This window comes from Pezoporus flaviventris, unplaced genomic scaffold (assembly GCF_033815535.1).
Source record: "Pezoporus flaviventris isolate CSIRO_AGI_PZ_B2104156 unplaced genomic scaffold, CSIRO_AGI_Pfla_v1 ptg000001l, whole genome shotgun sequence".
In the NCBI taxonomy this organism is placed as follows: Eukaryota; Metazoa; Chordata; class Aves; order Psittaciformes; family Psittacidae; genus Pezoporus; species Pezoporus flaviventris.
Window position 1 is genome coordinate 40174292 of NW_026892549.1, and position 26574 is coordinate 40200865.

The 26574-nt window shown below is 39.5% G+C and overlaps 1 protein-coding gene and 1 long non-coding RNA gene across 7 annotated transcripts in view; one reads left to right on the forward strand and one right to left on the reverse strand.

Moving 5' to 3' along the window:
• The window catches only part of RAPGEF4 (Rap guanine nucleotide exchange factor 4), a 151580-nt gene that overhangs the window by 119139 nt on the left and 5867 nt on the right, over positions 1-26574 (forward strand). For 5 of the 6 annotated variants that reach the window (XM_061453741.1, XM_061453750.1, XM_061453759.1 and 2 more), the window contains 12 exons: positions 2688-2838; positions 4159-4247; positions 4707-4737; positions 4973-5051; positions 6864-7010; positions 8238-8335; positions 11212-11337; positions 11801-11979; positions 16372-16462; positions 18669-18719; positions 19354-19441; positions 19773-19837. In XM_061453741.1, coding sequence (XP_061309725.1) covers positions 2688-2838; positions 4159-4247; positions 4707-4737; positions 4973-5051; positions 6864-7010; positions 8238-8335; positions 11212-11337; positions 11801-11979; positions 16372-16462; positions 18669-18719; positions 19354-19441; positions 19773-19837 — 1195 coding nt within the window. The remainder of the gene's footprint in view (positions 1-2687; positions 2839-4158; positions 4248-4706; positions 4738-4972; positions 5052-6863; positions 7011-8237; positions 8336-11211; positions 11338-11800; positions 11980-16371; positions 16463-18668; positions 18720-19353; positions 19442-19772; positions 19838-26574) is intronic. The other variant, XM_061453768.1, reaches the window with a different exon arrangement.
• LOC133269464 (uncharacterized) lies at positions 5224-14927 on the reverse strand. The gene is made up of 3 exons (XR_009743467.1): positions 13618-14927; positions 13037-13340; positions 5224-5285 (listed from the first exon to the last, which is right to left on the reverse strand). It is a non-coding gene; the product is annotated as an uncharacterized LOC133269464 (long non-coding RNA).

A 26574-nucleotide genomic window follows, 5' to 3' on the forward strand; every position in this document is an offset into this window, starting at 1 on the left:
TGGAAGTAACTGGTATCCCACTGCTTTAGTGTCAGCTTTTCCTAGAGCTGAATTATTGTTTATTTGGTCCATTCTGAATATGGAAAATCAAACCGGGCTCTGTTGATTGTACCATTGAAATTTATAGTTAGAGTTGAAAGGTTGCTAACAAAGCTTATCTTTTCTGAGCAAAATCAGTCTACAAAAAGGTTTGCTGGTGCTGAGATACTAAGGAGAGATTAGTTATGTGTAGTTAGGAAATCAAAACACAAAAAAGAAGGGAGGTGATTCAGTCAGAAACACTGTTTTTGCTCCAGCTCCTAATTTTAAATCAGTATAAGTCTATTTTCCTATACCAACTTATGTTACTATTTTATCTGGCAGCATATGAATATGAGTAGTGCTAGATAATCATAGAATGGTTAGGGTTGGAAAAGACCTTAAGATCATCTAGTTCCAAGCCCCCTGCCATGCTGCCTGTTGGACCAAGGCCCCTGTTCCCCTATTTTCTACACAGAGATGGAAATGGACAAATTCTCAGAGCTACAGCTTGTCAGAGGGAGGCAGGACAAAGTCATAAAAAATACTTGAAATAGAGTAGCACCTCCAAAAGTGCACCTGGGATAATGCAAGTGTGTGATCATGTGTGCAGGTGTGCATCTATAAAGGAGCACTCTCTAAAAACTTTCAAAGTATAAACTCCTCTTTTGCTTTCTGTAGATGGTAGCCTTTAGTGTGTTCCTGTACGTATATTTTGTGAACCTCCTTTACCATCATACCAGCAAAATAGTTAGCATTCTGTTGTAGTAATGGGTGCTGATTTTGCACAGCTGTTGATAGGGTTAAGTGTTCCCATGCAGGGAAGAACAGACTTCAGAATTGCTTCCATTTCCTAGCATATGCTAGACATAACTAGAAAGATATATATTGAACTCTAACCATGTTGGTGTTGATAAATATTTTACAATTATCTGACACTTGTTGCAAGTATGCATGATCTTTGCCATGAAGCTGCATCCTGTAGGTCCCATAAAAATGGGAGAACCCTTCATTGACTCTCCCTATGATAATGTTAATAAAGGAGCAGTTACTATAAATGAACAGTAAAAATACAGAAAAATTACCATTCGCTGTGGTGAGTCAGTTAATAAAATAAAAATGCATTAAATAATTACAGTGTTTAAAAGGTAAAAATGCCATGACAAAAACTACTCGGTAGAATGTTAGACTTGTTCCCTGAGACATGAGAGTACATAGCTTACCATAAATTATTTACTTCTTATGACCCTTTGACTTATGTACTCCCATAAATGTACTGACATGTTCAGTCATCTTAAACCTGTCTGGGTGAAATTAAAATGCAGAAATTTTGTCAGTCAAATGAGTGCCCCAGTAACCCTGGTAGCATGTCAAATCACTGCAAGGGATTTGGGGCAGGAGGATCTTTCAGAAAGCATGAGCTGCTTTTTCACATGATATTTTATTAGTATTTCTTAGACAAATGCTTCTATATGAGAAGCTTAAAATAAGTAGGTACCTTTGATTTCTAATTAATATTTAATTTTCTAATGAATATTTTAAAATCTTTTGTTAGAACAACTGAAAGAGCACCGTGAGGGGATAATGGACTTTGCTGTGAGTGAAAGCATGTCAGCTGTTAATATTGAACATTGCTATGTAAGTGGGAATAATATTATTCATGACAATTAGAATTTTGGTATCTGGGAAGAAAAGCTGAAGATGTAACTGAACTCATTCAGTGCTTACTTCACATTCAGCTATCAGTTTATTGGGAAACAGATTAAATATACATTGTTAACTTCTGATCAGTGACAAGTAGGCACACAAATCTTCATGTTCTATTTCTGCTGGGGATTATTCTTCATTTTCACATAGGTTAAAAGCTGAAATTATCTCAGTTTGTTGCCCATTGTGCCTTTAGTTTTTTCGTGGTTTCTTGCTTTCAATAAATGTTACTTTTGGCCTTTTTGCCAAAAACATTTGCATATTTTTGTTATGTTGACACTCAATCATGAAAAAGCTCAATGAAATGTTTCCCATATTTTCTTATTCTTTACCACAAAATAGCTATCACAAAGTATTGTGACCCAAATATGCTTTATTTGATAGAGTGGAAACTTCTGCTTTCCTCATGTGTAAGATGAGGCCACTACAGAATTTTTTATTTTACCCCATATCTCTATGGGGTAAAGTTCCTGGTCCCCTTGCCATAATGGGACTGAGATTCACCTTGGGTTACAGTAACTTCTAAAAATAAAAGGAGTAACACTGGTGCTTCATTCCCATTCACAAATGGAAGACTGGAATTGTTAATAAACACCAAGTGTTCTTTTTCTTCAGCTGTCTCCAAAGAACAAGGAGAAATGCCCTTCTTCAGTCTCCATGATTAATCCTCTTCTCTATTGTTCCAATTGTCATTTCTGTCCTGCTCCCCTATAGCAACTGTCTCTGTGGTGAGATTGTGATCATTCCTGTGCTCTTTAGAGAATTCGCTGTCTTTTTACTTTTTAGTATGAATGTGAAAGGTTCACAAGTCTTTATGCTAGCAGCAGTCCAAAATCAAAAGTATATATTGGAAAGTTACATTTGAACACCCTGAAAATGGTTCGTTGGAAGTCAGTTGTTTGTGAATTCACACTGGTTTTGATATTTTCAATCACTGAGCATTTTCCTTGACACCATGGCACCTATCATGCCCAGCCTTCCCAGGGTACAGAGCAGGAGAAAATGGATTATGCCCTCAACAATAAAAGGCGAGTCATTCGACTGGTTCTGCAGTGGGCTGCTTTATATGGAGATTTACTACAAGAAGATGAAGCAGCAATGGCCTTTTTGGAGGTATAAAGGAATTGTATCATTGTACTGAAAAGTACCTACCATGCAAGATAAGCTGAAAGCCTGTTTCTAGTCTGTAGAATTCTGTTATGAACTAAAGAGAAATAAGTCATTTCAAAGTGCAAACTCATAACTGTTTCATCTGGTTTAGCTGCAGACAGTATACGCACTACAACAGTGGTTGAACCATTGTCAAACTCTGGACCTCTGAAAATACCTGCCAGAGTTGCAGACCCCTTTCAAAGCACTGCATGGGTAGATACTTTATAGCAATAGATAAATCTGCTTTATTTTTTTAAATATTTTTCTTGTGAATAGCTCAGAGGCTGTACAGGTTGAGCTGGGGGTCTGTTTATGCCTTCCTGAGGTGTGCCAGGAAGGAAGGTGGAGGGTTCTCACTCTACAAAACCAGCAATCCGTTTCATTTGAATGAAAGCAGTACTGCAGCAAGTGGAACTTAAGATCTTTGTCTTCAGAACCCTTCTGATCCCTTAAAATCATTTGGTAATTCAGACATTGCTTGTATGGCATGTGCTATAGTCTTGTATTTCTAAGGTAAGATGCATTGCCAAAGTCATGTTAAATTGTCATCATTGCGGTTATTATTATATATTGTGTTTATGGAACACGATCATGTATGTTACTGGCTGCATGGAAATTCTTGCCCCAGAAAATGAATCTAATGTAAGAGTTAGGAGAGGGGAATAGAGAGAGAGCTTAAGTAGGACAGATGTAACAGCAAGCCCACATGGGAAAGCTTTTTATAATAGAAAAGCTTTGGAGACAGAAGTAATCTCTTTCATTAGTCCAGAAGTTAAAGAACGATTACTAGTTGCAATCATACAGATCCTTCTTTGGGACAGTGTGATGTAGGTGTGTGGCAGGAAGAGATTTGAGTAGGCTTTAAAAGAGGTAGTATTGTAGTGGATTGGAGTAGGTGAGACTCAAACAACTCCATAACAAATTAATCACTAAGAACTACAACATTAGTGGGTAAAAAAAAGCTATCACACCAGATTATCTGTTAATTTTATAGTCTACTATTGATAATCTGAAAATGCAGCTTTTGCACAAGCAGTCAGTGGTTACACAGTGTGGGAAGGAGCCTCATCAGGCTTCCCTTCTGCATCTGTAACTTGCTTTAAATCAGCTGGAGGTAAACAAGTAGAAGTAATAGAGGGTTGAGCCCAGCATGTGTTCCTCTATGCAGATTACAATTCTTTATAATCCTTAAGCGATCAGATGTCATCTCATAATCCTCTATCCTGAGTACTGCTCATTTACCCCTATAGTTATTTAAAGACTATTTTGTATCATTTACAGGAATTTTATGTATCTGTATCAGATGATACTAGAATGATTGCAGCACTAAAGGAGCAGCTTCCAGAGCTAGAGAAAATTGTAAAGCAAGTGTAAGCACAGTTTTTGATTCTTTACTCCCCCACCCTTTTTGTCAGTAAATAAATGAAGAAAATGTATTGGCTTTATCTCTTAAAAATCCATTCTGTGAATGGCAGTCATAGAAGATTAAATGTTTGCATGCAAGTTTGTTTGAATGAATGTCTATGGCTCTCTCTTTCCACATCATTCTTGCAAACGCCAAAATGTTGTTGAAAGGTTGACAGAAGGAATAAGAAATTATGTACACACCACTGAAACTAAACTGGATGCTTATTTCATGCTTACATGGACTTTGTATAGTATTTTCCCTGCATAGTCATAGGTAACTATGGTGTCATCGAGTCTTTTCATATATGCAAACATTATTGATATTGTAGTTTGACAAGTGGTCTATGTTCTATGTGTGATTTTGTATACAAAATCTTCCCAATAATATATAATTACATATTCTGTGATTTACCTTTTGATAGTTCTGAAGAACCTAAAGCATCACAGAAGAAGGTAAGATAATGTATTTTTTTCCATTTTCTAAAGTCAGTGCTGTAACACAGCAAATCCATTAGCATCTACTCTTTAGAAATCATGGATATATTAAAACAACACATTGAGAAATATCTTTTAACATTGTCAAATTTTGCATTGCTACTCTTTTTCCTGTCATTGATAAGAGACCATTGTAGTTCATGTCTACCCCATAATGTCTGCATTAATTTGAATCCTGATGATTCATTTTCAGCACAAAGTTCTTCTGCAGCTGTTCAACACAAGTGATGACAGAGCACAGAAACGCCAGCCTATCAGGGGTAGCGACGAAGGTGAGTGCCTTCCCTGCAAAGTTTTCTTGAGCCACTGAGATTTGCAGTAAATTTGTCTCTCGCCCAAAATGGTCTTAAAATAAACAAAAGCACCTACCTACACTTTTGAAGTCTGGCCAGAAGGAAACTCTGCTTTTGGTAGCCCAATATTCTCCACCATTGATTTGAAGTGTCCTGGTCTTTTTGCTTAGTTACTGGTGCTGTCAAACACTGTGCTTCCTCAGATGTAGAAACCTTTAAAATAAGGAATGAACAAACCAGGTGAGAATCAGTACAGACAGTGTTCTGCAGCTAATGGCAGTGCAATAAATAGTGGGTGCTGAAGGTCATGTTTGAGACTCTGTCTCCCCTATGTAGTTTAAACTAACATGTACAGCTGCTCCTTTGAGAGACAAATGGAGGAGATAATCGTGCTGTGGATTTCTGCCCTGTGGCACACTGCCTAGAAAACAAAATCTGCTGGTTTGCCCTATTCTATTGTTTCATTCTCTGAAGAGATTAAGATAAAATTTAGAGTAGTGTATCAGAATAACATTTTCAGTTGTACTTGCTTTTCATGTTTTTACTTCAGGCACTGCTTAAAGCACTGCTATGTGAGCAAAATCCTGAGCTCTGCTGATGAGATCTGTTCGTTGCTTATACAAAGATATATGCCGCTTAAACCTCATAAATCTGATGATTTCTTTGGAACTGCTAGGACCAGTCTCTCAGTGGTTGTTTTGGTGCATCTTCATCACAGAAAATAACTTCTTCTTCAAGGTGTTTGATATTAAAGGATAGCTCTTGCTAGTGAACAATAGTAAAAATAAGGGAACAAAATACAAGGTCATATAACTGAGAAAGCTGGTGGCATAAATCAAACCAATGAAAGAGCTATTTCAAAGGCTGAAAGTAACTGCGTGTGAACAGCAGACATCCTGCCAGGCATGCAATTTCTGCTGTCCAGAACAGTGTTTCTTCTAGGTCTACAAAAGAGTGAAACAGTTGCTGCTGCCAGGAAAGTACAACTTGTGCCTGCGGGGATAGGCAATAACTGCCCCCTTCCTATTGCTGTGTGGGGCTGGCAGCACACTGACCACTGAATTATCCATGGACAGCTCATACCCCAGGGGCTGCTTGGCTTGGCTTGGAGGATCTAGCGTTTTCTCTGTTAAAGTCATGTCACTTTGAGCTGCCTTGCTTTTTGCAGGCTAATGTACATTGCATGCTAATGTAAGCTAAGTGATACTGATTTCTAGGCAGCCGGAGGCCTGGGTTCATATATTACTCTGTGAGCCAATTTGTACTGTACACTTAAGTGTATTCTTATTGTCGGAGTATTCTTCTTCTTAGTCTACAACATTCTTGATTCAGGAATTACATACTTGCTTGTACAAACCAGGTTGCAACACAGCTGGATTTAAGTTCTGATTTTAACAAAAACTATTTTCACATCTATTTTATAAATATGAAAATTATTTTCCTCTAATTAAGAGAGTTTGCAGCCAGTTTTCTGACTTGAAAAGAAGTATTAATTTAAAATATTATAACGTCTGGAACATAACAAAGTGCCAGATTAAATTGGCATCCATAAATAACATAGCAATACTGAAACACTCATATGCATGGTTTGCTAAAAGCTCTGGGAAATCAGAGATTTCTGTCCTAGAAAGTGTAGAACATCTGAGGAATGGGGAGCTATCAAACTTGTAATGATTTATTGTTGCTTTGTTTCATTTGTGAGGAGTGGTTACTGAAATGATAGTAATTTGTACAATGAAGTCTCTGTGGTTATTACATGTGACACGCACAGCACATTTTTTTTTTCTTCAGTTCTGTTTAAGGTGTACTGCATAGACCAAACCTACACCACTATTCGGGTGCCAGTTTCTTCCTCTGTGAAGGAAGTGATCAGTGCAGTAGCAGATAAGCTGGGATCTGGAGAAGGCCTCATCATAGTAAAGATGAGCTCAGGAGGAGGTATTGTATTTGAATATCTTAAACTCTTCTTGCTTACGGTGAAGCAGAGCTTTGGAAGGGATTGAAAGACTAAGTCAGTCAAGGCTTTTATGTCAATGTGCATGTTCAGGTTCTGACTCAGAGGCAAGTCCTTTGCCTGCTGCAGGCATAGGCTGAAACTCATATGGGAGACAGGAAAAGCTTGTGTATCTTCATGTTACAGAGCAGAGCTACCCCAGGTTTCTGTCACTGTAAGACTTGCAGGAGATATTAGCAACAGAAATAGGAGGTAAGTGTGGGTAATGTCAGGCTAGACATATGTATCAGCAACAGCAGGAAACACGGTAGTGCAGACTTTCCAGTGCTGGTCACTACCATTCTGGCTGCTCGGTCCATGCAAACCATTACTGAGCAACTTAGTGCCAAGCCCACTGACCTAGTATTTGCAAGGGGTCAGGAGTCAGGCCCCCACTGTAGACTGTGGGAATGGGAGAGTAACTGCAAGGTGAATTCTGCTGCAGAACTGGTGTTGCTGAAGTGCTCTGGTTGAGTGTGACTGTGTAGACACCTGTGTGGACACACACAGAGCTAATAAGAGCTGCGTTTGAAGGCGTTTTTGCAAACAGTGGTGCCTGCCAAAGCCAGCTCACTTCCTGAAAACTGACACCAGGCGGCTCTCCTTTTTGCAGTTGCAGCAATACTTCTATTGTCAGATTTCCTGAAAGGCAGCACATGCTGGAAGAGACTGTTTTGTGTTACTTTATTATCTTTTCTTTACCTGGGAGTAAAAGCTCTTTCAGAACTGCTGCAATGAGATTTGAATACAGTTGCATTTCATCACCTCCTTATGCAGTTACTGTCTTCTAAGGCAATTTCTATTAAGAGTAGCTCTCTGAATGCTCACAGCTCAGAGAAGAATGAATGGAATCCCTAATTATGGTTGAATTTTCGCAGGCAGTTTCTAGAGATGGCAGCACAGGCTTCTTGACCTGTCTGTACGGTCTGGGGCAAAGATTCTGGTAACATATTCCAGTTTCGTAGGAGACTGGTTTGGGCTGAGCTTGTTGTCACATTTCTTCAATAAAAAGGACCTTGTTGTTATCTGTTTTCTGTCCTGGACATCGGTTAACTGTGGAAAATTTGTTCCAAGAAGTGTGACCTGTGCAGCTGTTGGATCAGTCCTGCTGTAAATTCTACATATATCATGACTGTTTATATAATAAACAATCTGTTGTTTCATGGTTACAGAAAAGGTTGTGCTCAAACCTCATGATGTTTCAGTGTTTACGACTCTGAGTGTTAATGGACGACTGTTTGCTTGCCCACGTGATCAGTTTGATTCATTGGTATGTATGTATGCAGTTCTCAGGAAGTTCAGTTCTTCTCTTTATTTGAACACTTGACCTTTTTTGCATTATCATGCTTTAGATGAGAAACTAGTGGAAACATTCACAACAGAGGGCTTGTCACAGTGCTGTGGGATGAGCCCCAAAAAACCAAGGTAATGTAATTCCCTAAACTAGAGCAGAAATCCACCCGATGCACATGACAGCACTCGATCTCAGTATTCTGCAACACCGAGCATTTAGGTAGGTCTGAATGTTGTCACTAAGATATGCAGAAATTCCTGATTACAGAAGTATCTACTCAAGGCCACAGATAGATATTTTAGAAGATGGATCTTACTAATTAAAGCATTCTGAGGACTTGATTCCAACAGTAAATTGCTAAAAATATTCTATTTCTCAGCCCCACAAAATACTGTGTCAGAATCTCAGATGACTCTAAGTATATTCATAGAAAATATTCCTGGTAGAGAGTCTGTTTTTTCTTAGATAGAATTGTTCATAAGTACTCAGGGTTTATACAGTAATTCTAACAATCTCCATGGGATCTACTTTTATAGAATTTGATTTGACTGTACTTTTTGTTCCTTTTATTTCATTAAAAACAAATGTCATTGCCAAGTCGTGTCAGCATGAACTCTATTACTCCTAGCCTTGTTTCAGCCTCCTGTATGCTTTTAACAAGCCACTTAGTATGTATGCCTGATTTCTTTATAGATATGGTAAAATCTGTGCTTTGCTGCTGCTTTCAATTTAGTAACCAGGGAATGCACATCCAGCATACTGTAGTGCCATGCAGAGATACCTCTTGTTCAGTTTATTAAATTCTGATGTTCCCTTAAGGTTAATTAATCCTGCCAAGTAGATACCCTCATGGGGCATGAGACTCTAAAGCAGGGGTGTTGCATCAGTGCAACTGTGCTGGGTACTTTTATATGTCTCTGCATTGTCTGTGTAGATATAGCTTTGGCAGGAAATTGTCATGACTTTCTGTGCCTTTTCCCCGATGCTATTTACCATGGATCAAGTACTCAGAATGCTAGAATGAGCTTTAAAATACAGGGATGCAACGTGCTAGTTTTCTTCAACTGGACTGACTTCAGTAGTAGTTAGGGAGGAGCACTCAGCACCTTAAAAAAGGTTCTCAACACTGCATGACAGAATACATCCCTTTATCAGCTGCATTTTTTCAAATAGGCATAAACAAATTGCAGAATGTTACAGCCTCACTTGCCTCCCAGTTTAATCCCTTCACATTTCAGTTTGTGGCTGCTGCCTATGCATGTACATTCATTCACATTACACTTGGCGATTCCCGTGTGAAAATTGTTCTGGGTTAGATTAATTTTCAGATACGCAATGAGCTTACTTCTAAGTGCTTTTTTCCTAGCCTTGGAAAATATGTGTTTGTTATGGTAACAGCTATGTTGTGTTTGTCTCCAAATAGGGGAAAAAAGCCTTCTTTCAGTCTTCGGGCAATTCTCTTTCCACAGATTTCCACAAATTTAGGATTTTCTACACCAAAGTGCTCAACTTTTATTTCATACTCTTAGACTGAAGAAGTGTTGTGTTTGTGCAGATCTCAATGCAGAGCAATCTGCAGACTGTTGTAAGATTGATGGCAGTCCTGTTTTTTTTTTTAGATAATACTTACCTACAGTTTTTTCTTTTAAAATTGTGGATGAAGCTTTTAAGGTAATAATGTCTGTGGTTTAGCTTAATAATTTAAAATTATTCTATGATTTGAAAGGCAAGTTTTCTTTAGAGTACAAAGCAGGAACTCATACAGAAATGCTCTTGCATGCTGCGCGTTATTGAGGGTGTGATTTGATGTATTAATCCAGTCTGTCCTTTTTCTATTGATAATATAATCATCCTACATAAAGGGATAAATGTAAATATGATCTGTTAATCTTGCAGACTCTATTGAGTTTGTACTCGGAAAGGAGCCTGTTGATAATTCCCTACTCCATAATTAGCTAACAAAGGCCCTATGAGAAATTGAGAAACTTGTAAGTGAACTCTACTGCCCTCTCCTGGAAACAAAACAATTAAAACGTGGGTTCTCAGGAAGCTACTACTTCAAATCTGACTTTATCTCAAGCCGTGTTTTAAATCTCTTTGACACAAGATTTACTTGTCTGCAAAACTGTGTACCTCATCTCATTTTCTGGGTGGTATGGAAGTGTCTTTCAAAAATGTTTTAACTTGAATGTTAAGGATTCTTTCTCCTAAGACCCTGTGCGTATAATTCTAATTAGCATAGCCAGGAGTTTTGCAGTCCCAAATAGTGCATCCCTGTACTGTCAGAGAGAAAGTATGAGGCTTATTTTATAAATGATCAGAAGATCTTACAATCACTGCAGATTTCTGAAATATGGCAGACGTAATAATTCTCATCACTAGAGTCAATAATTTTGCAGAAGCATTTGGCTTATGCTTTGTGGTCTAGATATTTATGTATACAAAAAAGGAAACTGATAACAAAAGCTTTGTGGAAAGACCTATGCTCCTAAACAGACATGCTTTAGTTAGTGCAACGTGCATTGAAGTATTTATTTCTGGCTTCAAATTTTAGAACAATGCTAAAAATAACACACTGAGAACAGTCTGTGTTATTTCCTTACAGTGCCTCTGAAGAGCTTTCAGAATTTTCCTGACTATCCTGTGCATAATGGATACTGATTTTGCACAGGGCTTCTCATTTCCTAAATGCCAGCCTGTGGTTAAAAGCAGATTTCAGTTTTGCTCTTAGAAACATGCTTAGGAAAGTGGTCACATAGGGAAAAAAAAGGTCAGAAATGTTATGGAAGAAGAGCACCAGTCATGGAATGTAGTATTTCTAAAATATTTTTATGACATTTTTCCATTTGTAGGCACCATTACCAGAACAGGAAGGACCATCGACAGGTACAGTAGGAACGTTCGAACTGATGAGCTCCAAAGACTTAGCACATCAGATGACAATTTACGACTGGGAGCTCTTCAACTGCGTGCATGAGGTATGAGGGTCTATTCTATTCAGCAGATTAGAATCTGGTAGAAAATATTTAGTTTCACATTGTAGGTTTGTGCATAACTTGCAAAACTTGCTCTAAGCTTGATCTTCAAAAATACTACAATAAAGGCACCTACAAGTTTTGAAAGTATGAGGCATTCTTAATGGTTTAGGCAAAATGCAAAAATAAAGTTAAACTTCACCTGCGCTTGTGCTGCTTACTGAATTGCTTTTGTATGTTTTAAGGTATTAAACTATTTATACGTAGTCTGTAGCTATGCTTTTAGTATGCCTCAGCTATTGTCTACTGGGTTTGCAACCTGCATCCTTGTCATTTACAACAATAAACGTAAACTGTAGGGCAAGTTTCAGGCTAGATACTTACCTGGTCATTCTTAGCCTTTTTCCTCTGTCCAAAAGATGAGATTTCTAAAACAAAATATCCCAAACTATTTTCTTTTTCCTAGCTGGAACTGATTTATCACACTTTTGGGAGGCACAATTTTAAAAAAACCACAGCAAATCTGGACTTGTTTTTAAGAAGATTTAATGAAATTCAGTTCTGGGTGGTCACTGAGATTTGTCTTTGTGCTCAACTCAGCAAACGTGTTCAGCTGTTAAAGAAGTACATAAAGATAGCAGCCCAGTAAGTATACAGTCATCTGTGAACTGCAAATGAGGTTCAGTATAGTTAATTTATTGTCATTTTTCTTTCTTGTTTTCAGACAACCACACAGCAGAGATTAAAATGTTCTCTATTTGGTAATTCTGTCCATTTCCTTATAGAGCTGTATCGAACCTTGTTTATAGTCTTTTTTCGTGTCCTACTTTCCATTGCTCCTTGATCTGTGATCTCTTAGGGCCATGCTTTCACATCAAATTTGTGAGTAAATACGTTTCAGTTCATTAGGAGGATCCTTCATTTACCCTTACATGCATTAGCAAATATTAATATGCGAACTAGTAAATATTAACAAAATTGAGCCTTAATTTTCCTGAGAACAGCAGTGTTTCTGGTGCTGTTCAGGAAGACTCTTCTCAGAATTGCTCTGAGTGGGAAAATCAAGAGGGAAGAGCAAAGAGATGTAGTATGGAGATGATGAGGCTTATGTTACCTTCAGGCTTCTTGGGATATTTTTCTAATACTTTTGTTTGAAAATACAACAGCAAGAATATCCTTTTTTGTTACTAACTGCTGGGTCTGAACTTGGATAGCAGGCAGTTCTTGCTTTTTTCTATTCTTTCATTTCATTCTTCATAAGACTTAAACTCCTTGGAGACTTCATGCCAAAGATGTTGGCCTTGACTCCTTATCACTGAAGCAAGTGTGTGACAGAGAGGAAGCAGGGACGTGCTCCTGCCCCCTGCATAGCTGTAGTTTTATATCACCGTTACCTGCTTCCTTACTTTGCAGTCCATGGTGTATTTATTGCATTCATCACTGTCGGAACAAACAGTTGGCTGAGGTGTGCAGTGAGGAACTGCCTGTGTAAGTGTCTACGCCTTTGGACGCTGTGGCCATTAGACAGTCTTGCCAAACAAAGAAATTCTTACTTGCAGTTAAACCATAAGTTGGTATCGTTGAATGTAGTTGTGTGAAGGAAGAGGTTACTATTAGAGCTGTGTGCCACCCTCCTCCCAGTTAGTAATTCCACATAGCTGAAATCAGGGTTCACATCAGCACTCTGCATCAGCGTGCCTACCTTCTCTGGGAAGGACCCTGCTCTGCCAGTACCGGCTTCCTCTGGGAACTGCTTTGGGCTCTCTGGTCAAATTACCGTTGGTCGAAGCTGACAATTTCAAACTCTAGTGGTGGGCACGCAGGACCAGGCTTATATTCAGAACAGAGGACAGAATTTACCTCTCTAGTTTCTAAAAACATATATACCGCATGTTGCATTATGTCATTCTGCAGAGAGGAACTGGGAAGCAAGCTGCCGGCCTGCGGGCTGTGTCCAGGAGAGGGCACTGGCACCCGCACACAGAGGCATCTGGGTTTGTTCTGAACTCAGGCATGAAACGGGAAAACGTTGAAATGTGGCAAATTAAGAAACAATAGTCATTTCCATAAACACTTGAAATCAACTATCCTAAAAATTACAGTTAAATATCTCCTTAATAAACTGCCCTCGCCTGTGGGTTCCTCAGTGTCATGGGTTTAATCCTATGCTATTTACAACAGCTTGACAACCTCCTGTTTACTTCCATGTTTCTGGTATCACTACAATGCTAAAAATAAACAGCTAAAAGAAGTCTGCTCTGCTGAGCCCTCTTTGTCTCCTACCAGCAGAGCAATGCAAGGCACAAGGTTTTCCTCCGTGCAGACGGAGCAGGCAGGTTGAATTGCAGCGGCTGGAAAGGCCACAGGGAAGTTTGGCAGGCTGCTGCCCTCAGCACATGCAGTGCTGCCATGGGAACAGGTACCACAGCATACGGTAAAACAAACACAAGTGCACTGAAGTTAGTGGGACAAAAAGGCAAGGAACTGGATCAAAAGATGTGGGCCCAGGCCTTGAAGCAGGGGGGCTTTCGAGGAAGTTTTGCTTGTGAAGAGACCTAATGAGAACCGTACCCTACCTAGAAGCACTAGGCTCCTCAGAAAAGTGTTTGGGGAGAACAGCTCAGTGCTGCACTATTAATTTTAGGCATGACTGATGGTAACAAGGTGCTTTGCGCATACTGATTTTCAAAGCTAGCTGAGAGCCCTGTTTCAGTTCTGTACCTTGGGGCTCAGGAGCCATCGCAGAAGGCACGTTGTTCTGTGCCTGCCACCCCACGCACCCTGTGATGTGTGCTCCCTGTCTGTGCGGGCAAGCACAATGCCAAGTGCTGGCTCCAAGTGCTGTGTACGTGTGCTTTCAGTTCTGGGAGCTGCTGTTGTCTTCGCATCTGCAGGGAAAGAATGTAGAGGTTACCAGGTTCATCTCTTTTCTCCAGTAACTGTAGGATTAAACTTTCAAACAAAGGGGAAAAGTGAACTATGTTTCCTACAGTGAGTTCTTCCCATATTAATTGTATCAGAAAGGCCTTCTAGGATGTACTTGCACACATGCTCATGGATATGTGCAAACCGGGTTTGCACGTATTTACGCTTTGTATATATACCACAGGCTGTTTAGAAACCTTCTTATGTATCACTATACTCAGACGCTCCCATTCAGTTGCTGAAAATCATTCTTTCTATACACATGCATATGTTATAAGCCCAAGGAGCCTGTAAGAAGTTTTTAAGGGTGTGTGTTCACAGAGAAAATGCCAGGAGCAATATGCTCATGTAAGTACTGAGAGGTTTTAAGCACGCGTAGTTGTGTTGGAGACAAGTGTGTGCACATTTGTATTTTCACGGTTCTTACTTACAGGAAGATTTTTCCAGTACAGACTGTTCTGGGAGGCAGAGAGGGACCTCTGCTCTGTGCACACGGTGATGCTTTGGAGGATCCACTTTCTGACATTTTACAGGCAGCATATATGCAGTGGAGCCACGCAGCGCTGTTTCTACTACCTTACAGTGCTCCTCTATCTGGAACTGAGTTATTTAGTGTAGAGCCTGTAGAATTTACAGAATATTTGATGTAGAATGTCATACATCTAGATGGATTTTAAATTCTAAATTACATTACTTAACAGGTGTTTGGCTAAACTTTCCCTTTTTAAAATGAGATTGAAATTACATATTGTAGATGCATTTGCAGCTGCCTACCGTGTTTCAGCACCACTGCTGCGTAGTACTAATTATTTTCTCAGTGCCACAATTTATTCTCACTGTCCCAGGCTGTGGACAGATATCCCATCCTGGATTTAGTTGTGCCTGGGGAAGAGGTTATCACTCGCAGCCTGTCCTGGCTGCTTTTCATCCTCATCTCCCATCAGAGGCATCCCCTGACCTGCCCTAGTCAGAATAAGTTGGCTAATCTTCCTCACTGTCCCTAATCTGATGTGGGAGAATTTGTATGAGCAGCTCTGCCGGAAGATCTGAGGGGGCAGCAGTGTCCAACAAACAGACCATCAGATGGGAGAATTCTTCTCACACACTCGGTGTTCACACAGGGCAGGCACAAGCAAGGCTCGATCTACAGAACTCACCCACTCAATACATTGAGTCTGGTGAAATGGAGGGAGAGAAAGAACAGAACAACAGTAGAGTGATGTGGCAGTTATGGAGTCCAGCACTAGGATTGATGATTGTACTGATTTCGTCAGGAGCTGAGGATTCCTCAGAGGAGCCTAAGAGCTTCAGCAATGAATAAAGAAAAAGCTATCTGAGAATCATAGGTTGAATCTTGTGGAGGTTTTCTTAGGAAACAGCAAAAACCCAGCAGACTGAGGTGCTGAAATCAGATCTTGGCAAATGTTGTGAAAAAGAAAATTATTTGCAGGAACCTAGTGAGACACAGATTTAAGAGATACAGGCTTTGTTCTCTCTCTTTCCTTCCCATCGAGACAATGAGCCACCTGATGCAGTCCCAGCTGAGCAGTTGTGTGGGCTGTTCCTGTCAGATGTGTCTACTCCTGCATATGGTGTATTGGATCTTCCATAATACTCAGCTACGTGTTCCAGTTTTTCCTGATGTTAACAAAATTTCTCTTTTGCATTAGGGATTAAGCATGATCTAGAGCTCCTAATATCCAGGACCTGTTTAATGATGCTGATAATGAATGGCAGTTTTTCGCATGAAACGTCCTGAAGTGTTCCAGAATCTACAAGTCCTAGTTAGAACTGAATTGAGCCTAGTTTGTGTTCTAGGGCTGTGTTTTTGGGCAGGGTGGAGCTTCAGAGACTCTAATGTCCTTGCAGAAGCTGTCACCCCAGTGAAGTGGAAGCAGGAGGTCATTTTAGGAGAGAGGGGAAAGGAACCTCCAGAGCGTGGTGAATTACTCACACGTTGGTGAAGCGGTGTGCTGCAGGCATGTAAGGCCAGGGCTGCCTAAATTCAGTCGATCTATGCTAGATGCATGGGTTCAGCTCTCTTAAGGTTGTCATGTGTACTTCTGCCCTGACTGATACATACAACTTAAAACCTGGTTCTTTGTGTTTCAGCTGTAAGGAATACAAAAATCTGAATTCCTTTTTTGCTATTATTATGGGACTGAGCAATGTGGCTGTGAGCCGTCTCTCGTTAACATGGGAGGTAAGTCTTCATTAAAATCCAATTCCAAGAAGTTTGACTGGAATTTGTGCTTTCAGTTAGCAAAAAAACATGACTTGGGCCTTTATTATTGATAATAATTAGATCTACTAATTCAGCTCCTTTAGCTTAGGCTGACAATTTTTATTAGTAAGACAGTATGCCCGTAGGTGTGTTAAATACTCAAGCAGTTCATAAGAGTGACAACAGCAGCTTCTGCAGATGCGCCAAACTGCCCAACAGGATGAGCAAGTTAGCCAGTTAACCTCTCAGATCAGCCCATCCTCTGACTCATTCAGTGAGATCACTCCATAGATACTTCTCTAAAATCCATCCCCTGTTTATACATAGTATTTTCTGATCTCCATATGGAATCTATTGCCCTATTAAAATGTGGGTTTGTCCTAATCAGGTCTCGTTTTTTTCTCTGACATTCCCCTGCTTACTGTCAGTTGAGTCTTCATTCTCAGAGCTTCCACCTTTTTCTGTGGCTTTGCTCTTTTGTATGTAAGTATATAAGAAGGGTGAAACGTCCATCAGGATGAGATAGTAAGCACATGTAACCACTAAGAACATGGTGGTTGTCCAAAGCAGTGCAGGTCTGAATGTGCACGTATTTTGTTCATTAGAGATTCAAAATCATGACTGAGGTCATTGATGCAACTGAGACCCCAAAATGTGATCACCTTTTGAAAAGTGCACTGAAATGGAAGATCAGACTTACACATCTGAGAAGACACCAGCCTAGTTTATAATAGCACATGTTGCAAGTGGCATGCAGAATCAGTGCTAAAGGCCAGGATTTGCAAATCAGTTTCTCAAAATAATGGCCATTTGTGACTACTGAGAGGAGCAGTTGGGAGATCTGAGTTAGTACAGGAGTAGTATGAAGAGAGAAGAGAGAATTTAATGTATATACTACATACAACGATCTGAAGTGGTTGCAGGGTCTGCGCTGGAGTGGCACAGATCATTTGTAGGTGTGGGGTATGAAATGTTACCACGCTGTGGTTATGTAGGGTACTCAGTTCATCAAGAGAATCTCTTCAGCTTGATTTTTAGCCAGATAGATATACAGACTATACTTAAAAACAAACATATCAAGACCTGATTTTTGTTATATTATCATGCATTTACAGTAGTTGCATGCACAAATTAGATATTTGCAGGTGCAAATGTCCAATTATACCACTTATTTCAGAAATACCTAATCTGCATGCATATGCAAACTAGGCACACAGTTGTTGACACACATCATTAAAAATTAGGCCCTTGCTGTGGCACAGTGTAAATAGCTTGCTAGGGTACACACTCCAAATGTAGAAAGTAGTGCAAAAAATCATTTCTGTGCTATAAAGTCTCTATTAATTTTTAGTGTTACCCGCTGCCAGTAATAGTCAGATTTAATCAGCAAATATAGAGAAATTTCTTATTAAAACTAGAAAGCTGACATAGTCTGGGTGTGGATAAAACATTACTGTGATCTCCGAAACTAATTCGTAACGTATCTTATAATCTTCATAGTAGAATTATTTAATACTTATAACACAACACGATAGGGAAAGAAAATATGTAGTAAAGCCAATCTCATCCTAATCACTGCATGATCAACTGACCATGAGTAATTTGCATAGGTATTGTGGACTGAAAAACTGTTAATTAATTTATACCCCAGAAGGCAGCTGGCAGCTGGGCATGTCAAGAACTTAAGCAATAGTTGATGATACATCAGCATGACCAAAAAAGTCTCCTGGAAATGCCCAGGCATGAATTTGAATGTTGCAAGGGCAGTTCATCATAGGTATGAATAATTAAGCTGAGCTACCCCTACGTAAGCTGTGTGTAATTTATGTTTTCAGATAGGCTATAATCAGTAATGTCCTGAAACCACTGACTTGAACTTTCATGTGCATTCTGAATTCAGTGATTGCGATGTGTGCCAAACAAAAATCTGAATCTGAACATCCCAAAGGAGTAAATTCAAGTTGGGGTTTAAATCAAGATCCAGGTTTCATGGCTGGTCCTGTCTCTATTTATAATCTGGTTGCTAGGAAACGTGTTGTATTTTAGATTAGCACATTGTTAGAAATATCTGGCAAAAAGAGCTCTTTCCTGACTTAGGGTGTTGTAGAAGGAACTAGAATTTACAGTAAAATTATCACACAAATTGGATTTAATTAAGGTTTTCTATTTTTGTTTTTATTAACAGAAACTTCCAAGCAAGTTCAAGAAGATCTATGCAGAGTTTGAAAGCTTAATGGTGAATAGCAATGGATCCCTTATTCTATGCACAATCTGAGCTAATTCAGTTTCTGAGTAACTGATTTGAATTCCTTGATTCAGAACATTTTATATGTCCTTGTTTGACTTTAAGAAGTTTATGATCCCATTTTAGAGCTGCTAAAACAAGTATGTATGACTAATAAATTATACTCTTAGGAACCTACTCTGTGAGAACTTATGTACCACTCAAAGTTAATCTGGGAACTCAGAAAAGCTTTATCACATGTTTGCCAATAGTACATATGGGAAATTATATTTTCCAACCTGGATTTTTCCAGGCATTACGTTTTAGTGTTACAACATAAGCAAAACTGGATCTGCAACTGCAAGGAGGGAAGAGAAATGTGTGGTTCCTCTTATGAACATTTTTTTGTAGTCATACCTTACCTTGCTATTCGGCATGAAAAATGTTTGTGTTTAGTGGCTGTGTTCTCATCATTAAGTTCTATGGGAGACTGATGAAAGACATCTGAGTTTGCAGATACACTTTTAAAGCCACAGGAGAAAATAATGATTTTAATAAATGCCATGACATCTAAATGAATGCATACAGTGTCTTGATACTATAATAATACATATTAGTAATTATTTGATTTCTCTTTTTTCTTAAGGATCCATCAAGAAACCATAGGGCCTACAGGCTAACTGTAGCTAAATTGGACCCTCCAATAATTCCTTTCATGCCACTACTTATGAAAGGTAGGCTTGGATGTTACCAGAATTATTAACTTGAAAGCTATTTGTCAAATATTTGAAGAATAAGAGTAGCAGCAAAAAAAAAGCAAAAATCAATCTCAGTGTGAGGTATGATCTTTTTCCATTATAAAAAGCATGGCACAGAGACAAGAAAAACTGCTTTAGTACATCTGAATATCATACCTCAATTTTACTAGTCTCAGAAATGCTGCAAATTAAAAACTAAATGTTTTATAGTTGCTTTGATTTTTCTAAGGGATAGATAAAATGTTCTGCTGTTTTGTATGATCATGATTCAGTAACGGGCTTTTATGTGGCTTTTATTTCTATCCAGACATGACGTTCACTCATGAGGGAAACAAGACATTCGCTGACAATCTAGTAAACTTCGAAAAAATGGTATGTATGCCACACTTTGAATGAAAGACCTCCCTATTCATCTCTTCAAGAGGGAACTTCTCAACAATGATTTCCAGGGTTAGAGAAAGTGAAGGCAGGACCAAGAGCTGGCAAAAATAGTCTGTGTTGTGCACAGCGCCTGGGACCTCTGGGTTTCTGGAAAACCTCACAGAGGTGGAGAAGAAACTGCCCACTGGGCCATTCATAGCCAAAATGTTTCCTAGGAGAGGCAGCAGCAGTAACAGGAAGCAGAGCTGCTAGAGACAGTTTTTAACAGCCATTTTGGGACCAAGCTCAGATTTTAACTGCTGTTTCTTCAAACTGGACTGAGCTGCCTCAGGCGGGGATAATTCTGCATTGCTCCTCAGAGAATGAAAGCAGCTTTAATACAAAACTTGCACATCATCTTGTTTTCTTCTTTCCTTTAACAGTGAAAGAAAACTTTGGTGATTTGATTGCTTTCATATTGGTAAGGGGGGATCGATAATAGAGGGTTAGACTATGGTCAATCTGATTTATTTTAAATCCTGCACCTAAGCTCCCATAATTTGAAATGCTGCTGTCAAACGCTGCAGGCAGGCAACTTCCCATGGCAGAAATCTCAACTGAAACTCAAGTTTTTTAGCAGTGAGAAGCCTTTTCTTTTGATTGTTAAGGTCATGCTCTTAATTAATGTGGTTAATGACACCTACATCTGAGAACCAGGGTTAGCCAAGCCCATCTATGAGCAGCTGCACTGCGAAACCAAAACTGACTTAGTGTTCTGGCAGTAAAGTTCCATTCAGGAGCTGGAGCAGATCTACTCTGGCACCTATATCTGCTTATTCTTAGTACTACAGTACCCAGAACCACTCCATGGTTATTTCCACAGCATTGCAGAGGATTTTGTCTTACTTTCTGAGCACTGGTACTGAGGGGGGGGGGGGGGGGGGGCAGGGAAGGAGGACTTTCAGGTGTTCAGAAAAATTTACAGAAAAGTCATTGTCACTCTGAGTGAATTCTTCTCTTGGATTTTACTCTATAGCTCCAGAACAGCCTCTGTCCTAGGGTGAAAATACCTGTCTACTAGGATGAGACTCTTTTGTGAGTAAATGGAAGTACTAATGCCTGAGTAAGGGCCTGACCTCAGTTTGCAATAATAACATTCCCTAATTGCATACTCAGACTGTGTTGCCATCTCCTTCCACAGGCCGTGAGCCTTCTACCTGCAGAAAGGATTTTTTCCTGGACTCCCTATTCTAATTAGATAGATAGATATATATACGTATTAGTGTAAGCAGTAAATATTTTGGGGAACACGAAGGGATCTCAGACTTGGTTGGAGCACCTCCAGACTGGGAGGGAAGGCAGATGCATTGCTATAGCTATGGCTGTGTGGCTGGCTCGATGTTGTCCACCTCACCTCCTCACCTGGCCTACTTAACATCTCCTGAGCCAGAAGAGCCGGTACTTCAGCAGCCACAGAGCTGTATGCCTCAGGCTGTTCTTTATGCCTGATATGTGTAAAAGCTATTACAGGAGGCAGGAGCTCTCCTGTGAATACTTGCCCATAGACAGAAGTTCAACCCAGGCTTGTCATTTAGAAATGGTTCTGCACCACTCTGTACTACAACTTGGCACTCCAAAGGCCAGGAGTGAACTTTATAGCAGCTTAAACAGATCTATAGCTAGGCTGCAGCAGGTCTGCCCTCTTCACCCTAGTCTGCGCATTGCCTTATCTTCTATGTGTTATCTGTAGAACGTGGATTTACTGCTAGCACCCAGAAGTTTTAAATAAAGTTGCATACTGCATGAAGGTAATAGCACCCATTTTGATTAATAATCTGAGCTTTGAGCATGTCCTTTAGGAGAGGTAAGTGAAGACTGATTAATGTATTTTTGATGCTATACATTTTTCAATGAATCAATATAATGTCTTATGTTCCTCCACACAACAGAAAGGGAAATGTTCTCCTTTCTCAGTATTCTAAACCTTTCTTCAGTTAGTGGTCTACCTAAAAGCCCACTCTGCTTTTTCTCCAGGCCTTACTACAAGTATATCTTTTGCCTTTTTAATGTCCTTCATTAGCTATTCTGCATGCTTCTATGTTTTTTACTGCTTCGCTCAACCCATAGCTCTTCAAAGCAACATATATTCAGATTCCACCCACATAATGCATTCAAATCCTGATGTGGACCTGGCAGTTTTTAGCTTTTTTGCATGTGTCATCAGGTCAAGGAAAGAAGAAAAGCCTACTGTTAAACCTCAGTTGCTACCGCCTACTTGTGTTAAGCTTACAACTGTCATATCCACACATAATTGCCAGATATTAACTGGTGAAGACAAGACCACTCAGCCAGATACCTCTCAGATAAGTTCAGCTTTCTTTTACATAAGTATAAACTCAAGGTAAATCTGTGATGTTATTCTGCTATTCTGTTATTTCAGGAGAAATGCAGAAACCAGTTTTCCTCACAGGAATCAAGTCCTGCCATTTGTTTTCTGCCTGTTTGCTGTGCTGCATGATATTCTGTCAGCACATAGAGGTACTTCTGAATATAGCTGGGAGCCACTCTTACTGATCTGTCTAAAACATATTTGTTCTTTGGAAAATGATTTCCCTTGATCAATCCTAACTTTGATGCTTGCTGAAGCTTACGAATAAAAATATCTGGGTAGCTGCCACTGCTGGTGCCACTTGCCACCAGAGGAGTTGGGTCCCCCCGACTCTCATGTAAGCAGTGATGAAACAGAGAACAGCCTCTGGCATCATGTCTGCATTCTCACCACAGAGCTCTGATCCCGACAGCTGATGTGCTGCTGACAACTTTATTCCTGTAACTGGCAGCCAAAAGTAGAAGTTTGATCTAGTGGCATCTCTGCAGCTGAAACAGCTTCCTTTAAGTCTTTTATGTTCTCTGAGGTTTCTGTTATTATTTGTATTAAACGATGCATCTTAAAACATGCAGGAGCCCTCAGACAGTGTCTGAGCCAGGAGTTCTCTGAGTGCCAGGAACGGCGAGGCCTTGTTCCCTGAACGTTTGTGTTTCATGGCTGCCTAAGCTCTGCTCAGAGCTCTCCTCGTGGCTGGGGCTTGTGCAGTTTCTTCATGGCTGGGGAATTCTGTGTGAATAGGCTTTTGTCATAACATAGGAACTTGCACTACAGCCTTTTCCCTGAAGGAGACAGGAGAAGGCACTTAGACAATCTTCCTCTTGTTCACAGCCATCTATTTTCACAGAAAATTGGTAGGAGCTTTCTTATGTTTGAAAACTCTGGGTTCTTTTTAAAGATTTGACAAAAATATCTAGAGAAGAAGGGAAAAAGAGACAGATGGTGTTAAATTACATTAGCCTAGGTTTTTTAGCAAGTCAAGCTAAAAAGGAAAGGGACTGAGTCAATTTTTTCCTGTTACACTTTCCTATAAATTAGTCTTTTTCAGGGGTGTAGTGACAGAACTGTGGTGTCAGCAGCAAGGGGGGACATCACTCTGAAGAGCATTGTGGAGCTTTACCTGATGATGCCTTGGATGCTCCTTCCTCCCCTTCCCTATCTCCTGATCTCCATGGAGTCTCTTACTTGGATGAGGCTGTGAGGAGTGGGAGGGCAGGGACAGCTAGCCAGGGGAGAGAATAGTGTGTGTATGGTACAGCCACAACTGTGTGTAAATAGGGAAGTTTGTAAGCGAACCCGTTTGGTCTGTGCAAGATGTGCGAAAACAATATTGAACATGTCAGAAATAGGTGTGCTGTTTGTATTTGCACTGTACTTGTGCTCTTTACTATGCCATTTATTGCATGAGGCAAGGGGGGAGAAGAGAAGAGTTGGAGAAAACAAGCATTGGGCCTTAAAATCAGCCTGGAACATGTTATTTATACTTTTGTCACTAAGTTGACATTACTGGTATTAGTAATACAAGTCTTTAGTAAAAGGTTTTGTCTTCAATACCAAACAAGACATGGTTTTAGAGAAGTACTGAAGGTCTTAACTCACTGTGTCCTGGTGGCACCCTGTAAGAAGCTAATGGAGATAAGGTACAAGCTGTTTCCACAGCAGCGCTGCTCAGATGTACCTTCTATGCTGGCATATGCTCTGTGACCTTACGTAGTAAAAACTACCTTCATCTTTTCTCCACTTATGAGTTGACAGTCAATGTTGGTTGTAGGTGCTGCCTTAGAAGACCCATCTGTGTAAAAACTGAAGACATGATTGTCACAGAGGAACAAGGAATGAATAGGCTTCTAAAGTTTTAAAAAAGCTGTAGTTGTAGTTTTGCCAGCTGAGGACATTTTGAGAGCTGCAAATAGGTGAAAGATTAAAAGATGGCAGTAGACAGCAAACGCAGTTTATGATCTAAAATACATATTTGTCTTTTAGGTCCACTAATGACCCTCTTTTCAGGTGAAGGACAGCCCCCAGATCTGCCAGTGGTATTAGTTCCTATGCGTATAATTTAGCAGCTAAGGGACAAACTACAACCTGCAGTGGAGTACATGGCAACATTCAAGTAACACTGCTTTTATAGCTATATATTTAGAAGAAAATTTCAAAGCCTTTTCCTAGAATTATGTCTTGCCAGGGAAAGAGGAGAGAGGAAAGTGAGGAAAGCACTGAGTATGAATCTCTTTAAGAACACACGAAAGAGCTCTGAAAGTGCTGACCTGCCATAGCAGCACAAGGCAGTGCCATGATGCTGGCCACTGATACTTCTTTTTGTGAAGCCTCTTCACCCTTCAGGTGTGAAATGAGGATTAGAGAATTGGCACATACTGGTTTTCAGGTTTTGTGGATATGAACAAAAGGGAATTCACACTCTGATCCTTATGCAAAAAAAGGGCAAACATTCTTTCATTTTTGGAACATAAAGATTATGCAAAAAGTGTGTGACTAAAGCCCTTACTAGTTTTCTATGGCATATATGAATATTTATAACATTTAGAAACCTGGGTTTGGAATGGATTAGAAGATAATGTGCAGGCCTGCTGCCACTATTCCAAACTGCGTAAAACTTGAAAGTGTATTGTTGTGTATACATAGAATGCTGGTAGTAGTGGTTGCTTGTCATATTGTGCAATTGGTTCTATTTCAGAAAAATCCAAATTGAAGTTTGTATGGATTTTCCAGAATGGTCTTTCTTTGCACAGTGAGTAAGCAGAGGTTAACTTTTGCAGGCACTAACTAGAGGTAATCCCCTATTTAAAGAAAAAATTTAAGGAGCTGGCAATTAAACTTCCATCTGAACATTTTCTCTGTACATGTTTCTAGTTTTCTTGAATTAAATCCAACTTATCTACAAGATTCAGGAAGGAAAATTCACTTTCAGTTCATGTTTTTATGTGCACCTACCAAAGAGGAGTGCTTTTGAGTTTATATTAGACAATACAACAGCAGCTGGAAAAAAAGGAATGTGAAAGGAGCTTTTCAAGGGTACGTAATACTCCAGAATCTCCTCACTGGGTTGTAACTCTGTCTTCTGGTCACAGATTCTCCTTTTATTCTGCCTTAACATCCAGTTCCTTATTCCTTTGTGATTCTTCATTGCCAGGATACTGCAAAATGTACAGACTGAATGACAGTATCCTGAAGAATAAGCAAAGCTCTTAAAAATGAATCCTTTCAGCCAGCGGAAGGAAACCAGGCAGTTCAGCCTCTAAACAGAAGTCAGACAAAATCGTGGCCACTTTGGTTTCCTTTGCCTGGAAGAGCCCATATGAAGAGAAATTTGGAAATAGTGAAAACTTTTTAAAAACCTTTGCTACACTCATACTTTGTCTTTCCGTACAATACAGCATTACAGTACTTATTCCAAATGTTATGCTTGTTTACAGAACCAATTCCCCACATAAATAAAAAGAGTAAAAAGATTCCACAGAACACACTTTTTTGATAAATCTAAATTTACACTTAAGCAGCTTAACACTAAGCTAATCAAACACTGAGCCTACAGCCTAGCTCCAAATTTCATCATGAAATGAGGCTGCAAAACATAAACAGTTACAAGTGTGAAAACTTAGGGTGTGTATTAACAGTCCATCTAGAGGGCACATCAAACAACACTAGCTATCTTCATAAAAATTAAGTGTCCTTAGGAAAGCTTCTCTTGGCGTTAGATGCTCTTGAAACTTCATCATGTTGGCTGGTCCGGTTCAACTTTACGGTCTCTCCTTGTAGTTATTTTAGGGGAGTACTTTTTGAAATGGTGTAAATCAAAATAGCAGCATCACATAACACAGCTAAATGTGAAACCGTAAGAGTTATGAAGCATTCATGTTTACATGTTCATGTTGTTTTGATTTTCATTTGATTGGGTTACACTTGAATAACTAACACTGTAATATGCAGTGCGTTCTGTCTCAATCCGATACTATAATGGGTGCTTATCCTTGAGTATTTAAGAGGTTCTATTGAAGTCAATGGGGCTTATTCACATGCTTAATGCTAAGCACATATGAGAACGTTTGCAAGGGGAGTGCCTCAGAAAACCTGCCTAGTAGTAATGGCTTGAAGAGGTATAAAAATTAACATAGGATAAAAATTACCCTGACATGAAATCTACTTATTTTTCACATCTAAATACATATGACTTTAGAAAGAATATAAGCAGATGCATATACAAATTCCCTAGATCTTTTGGGAACTTGTGTTTTAGAATTAAAATACTTTAGATCAGTTTCAGAATAGTTGCAATTCATTTGATTATGCAATGTGTAATCCACAAAAATTTGGCACATGATATATCACTAGTGTTTTTAATGCA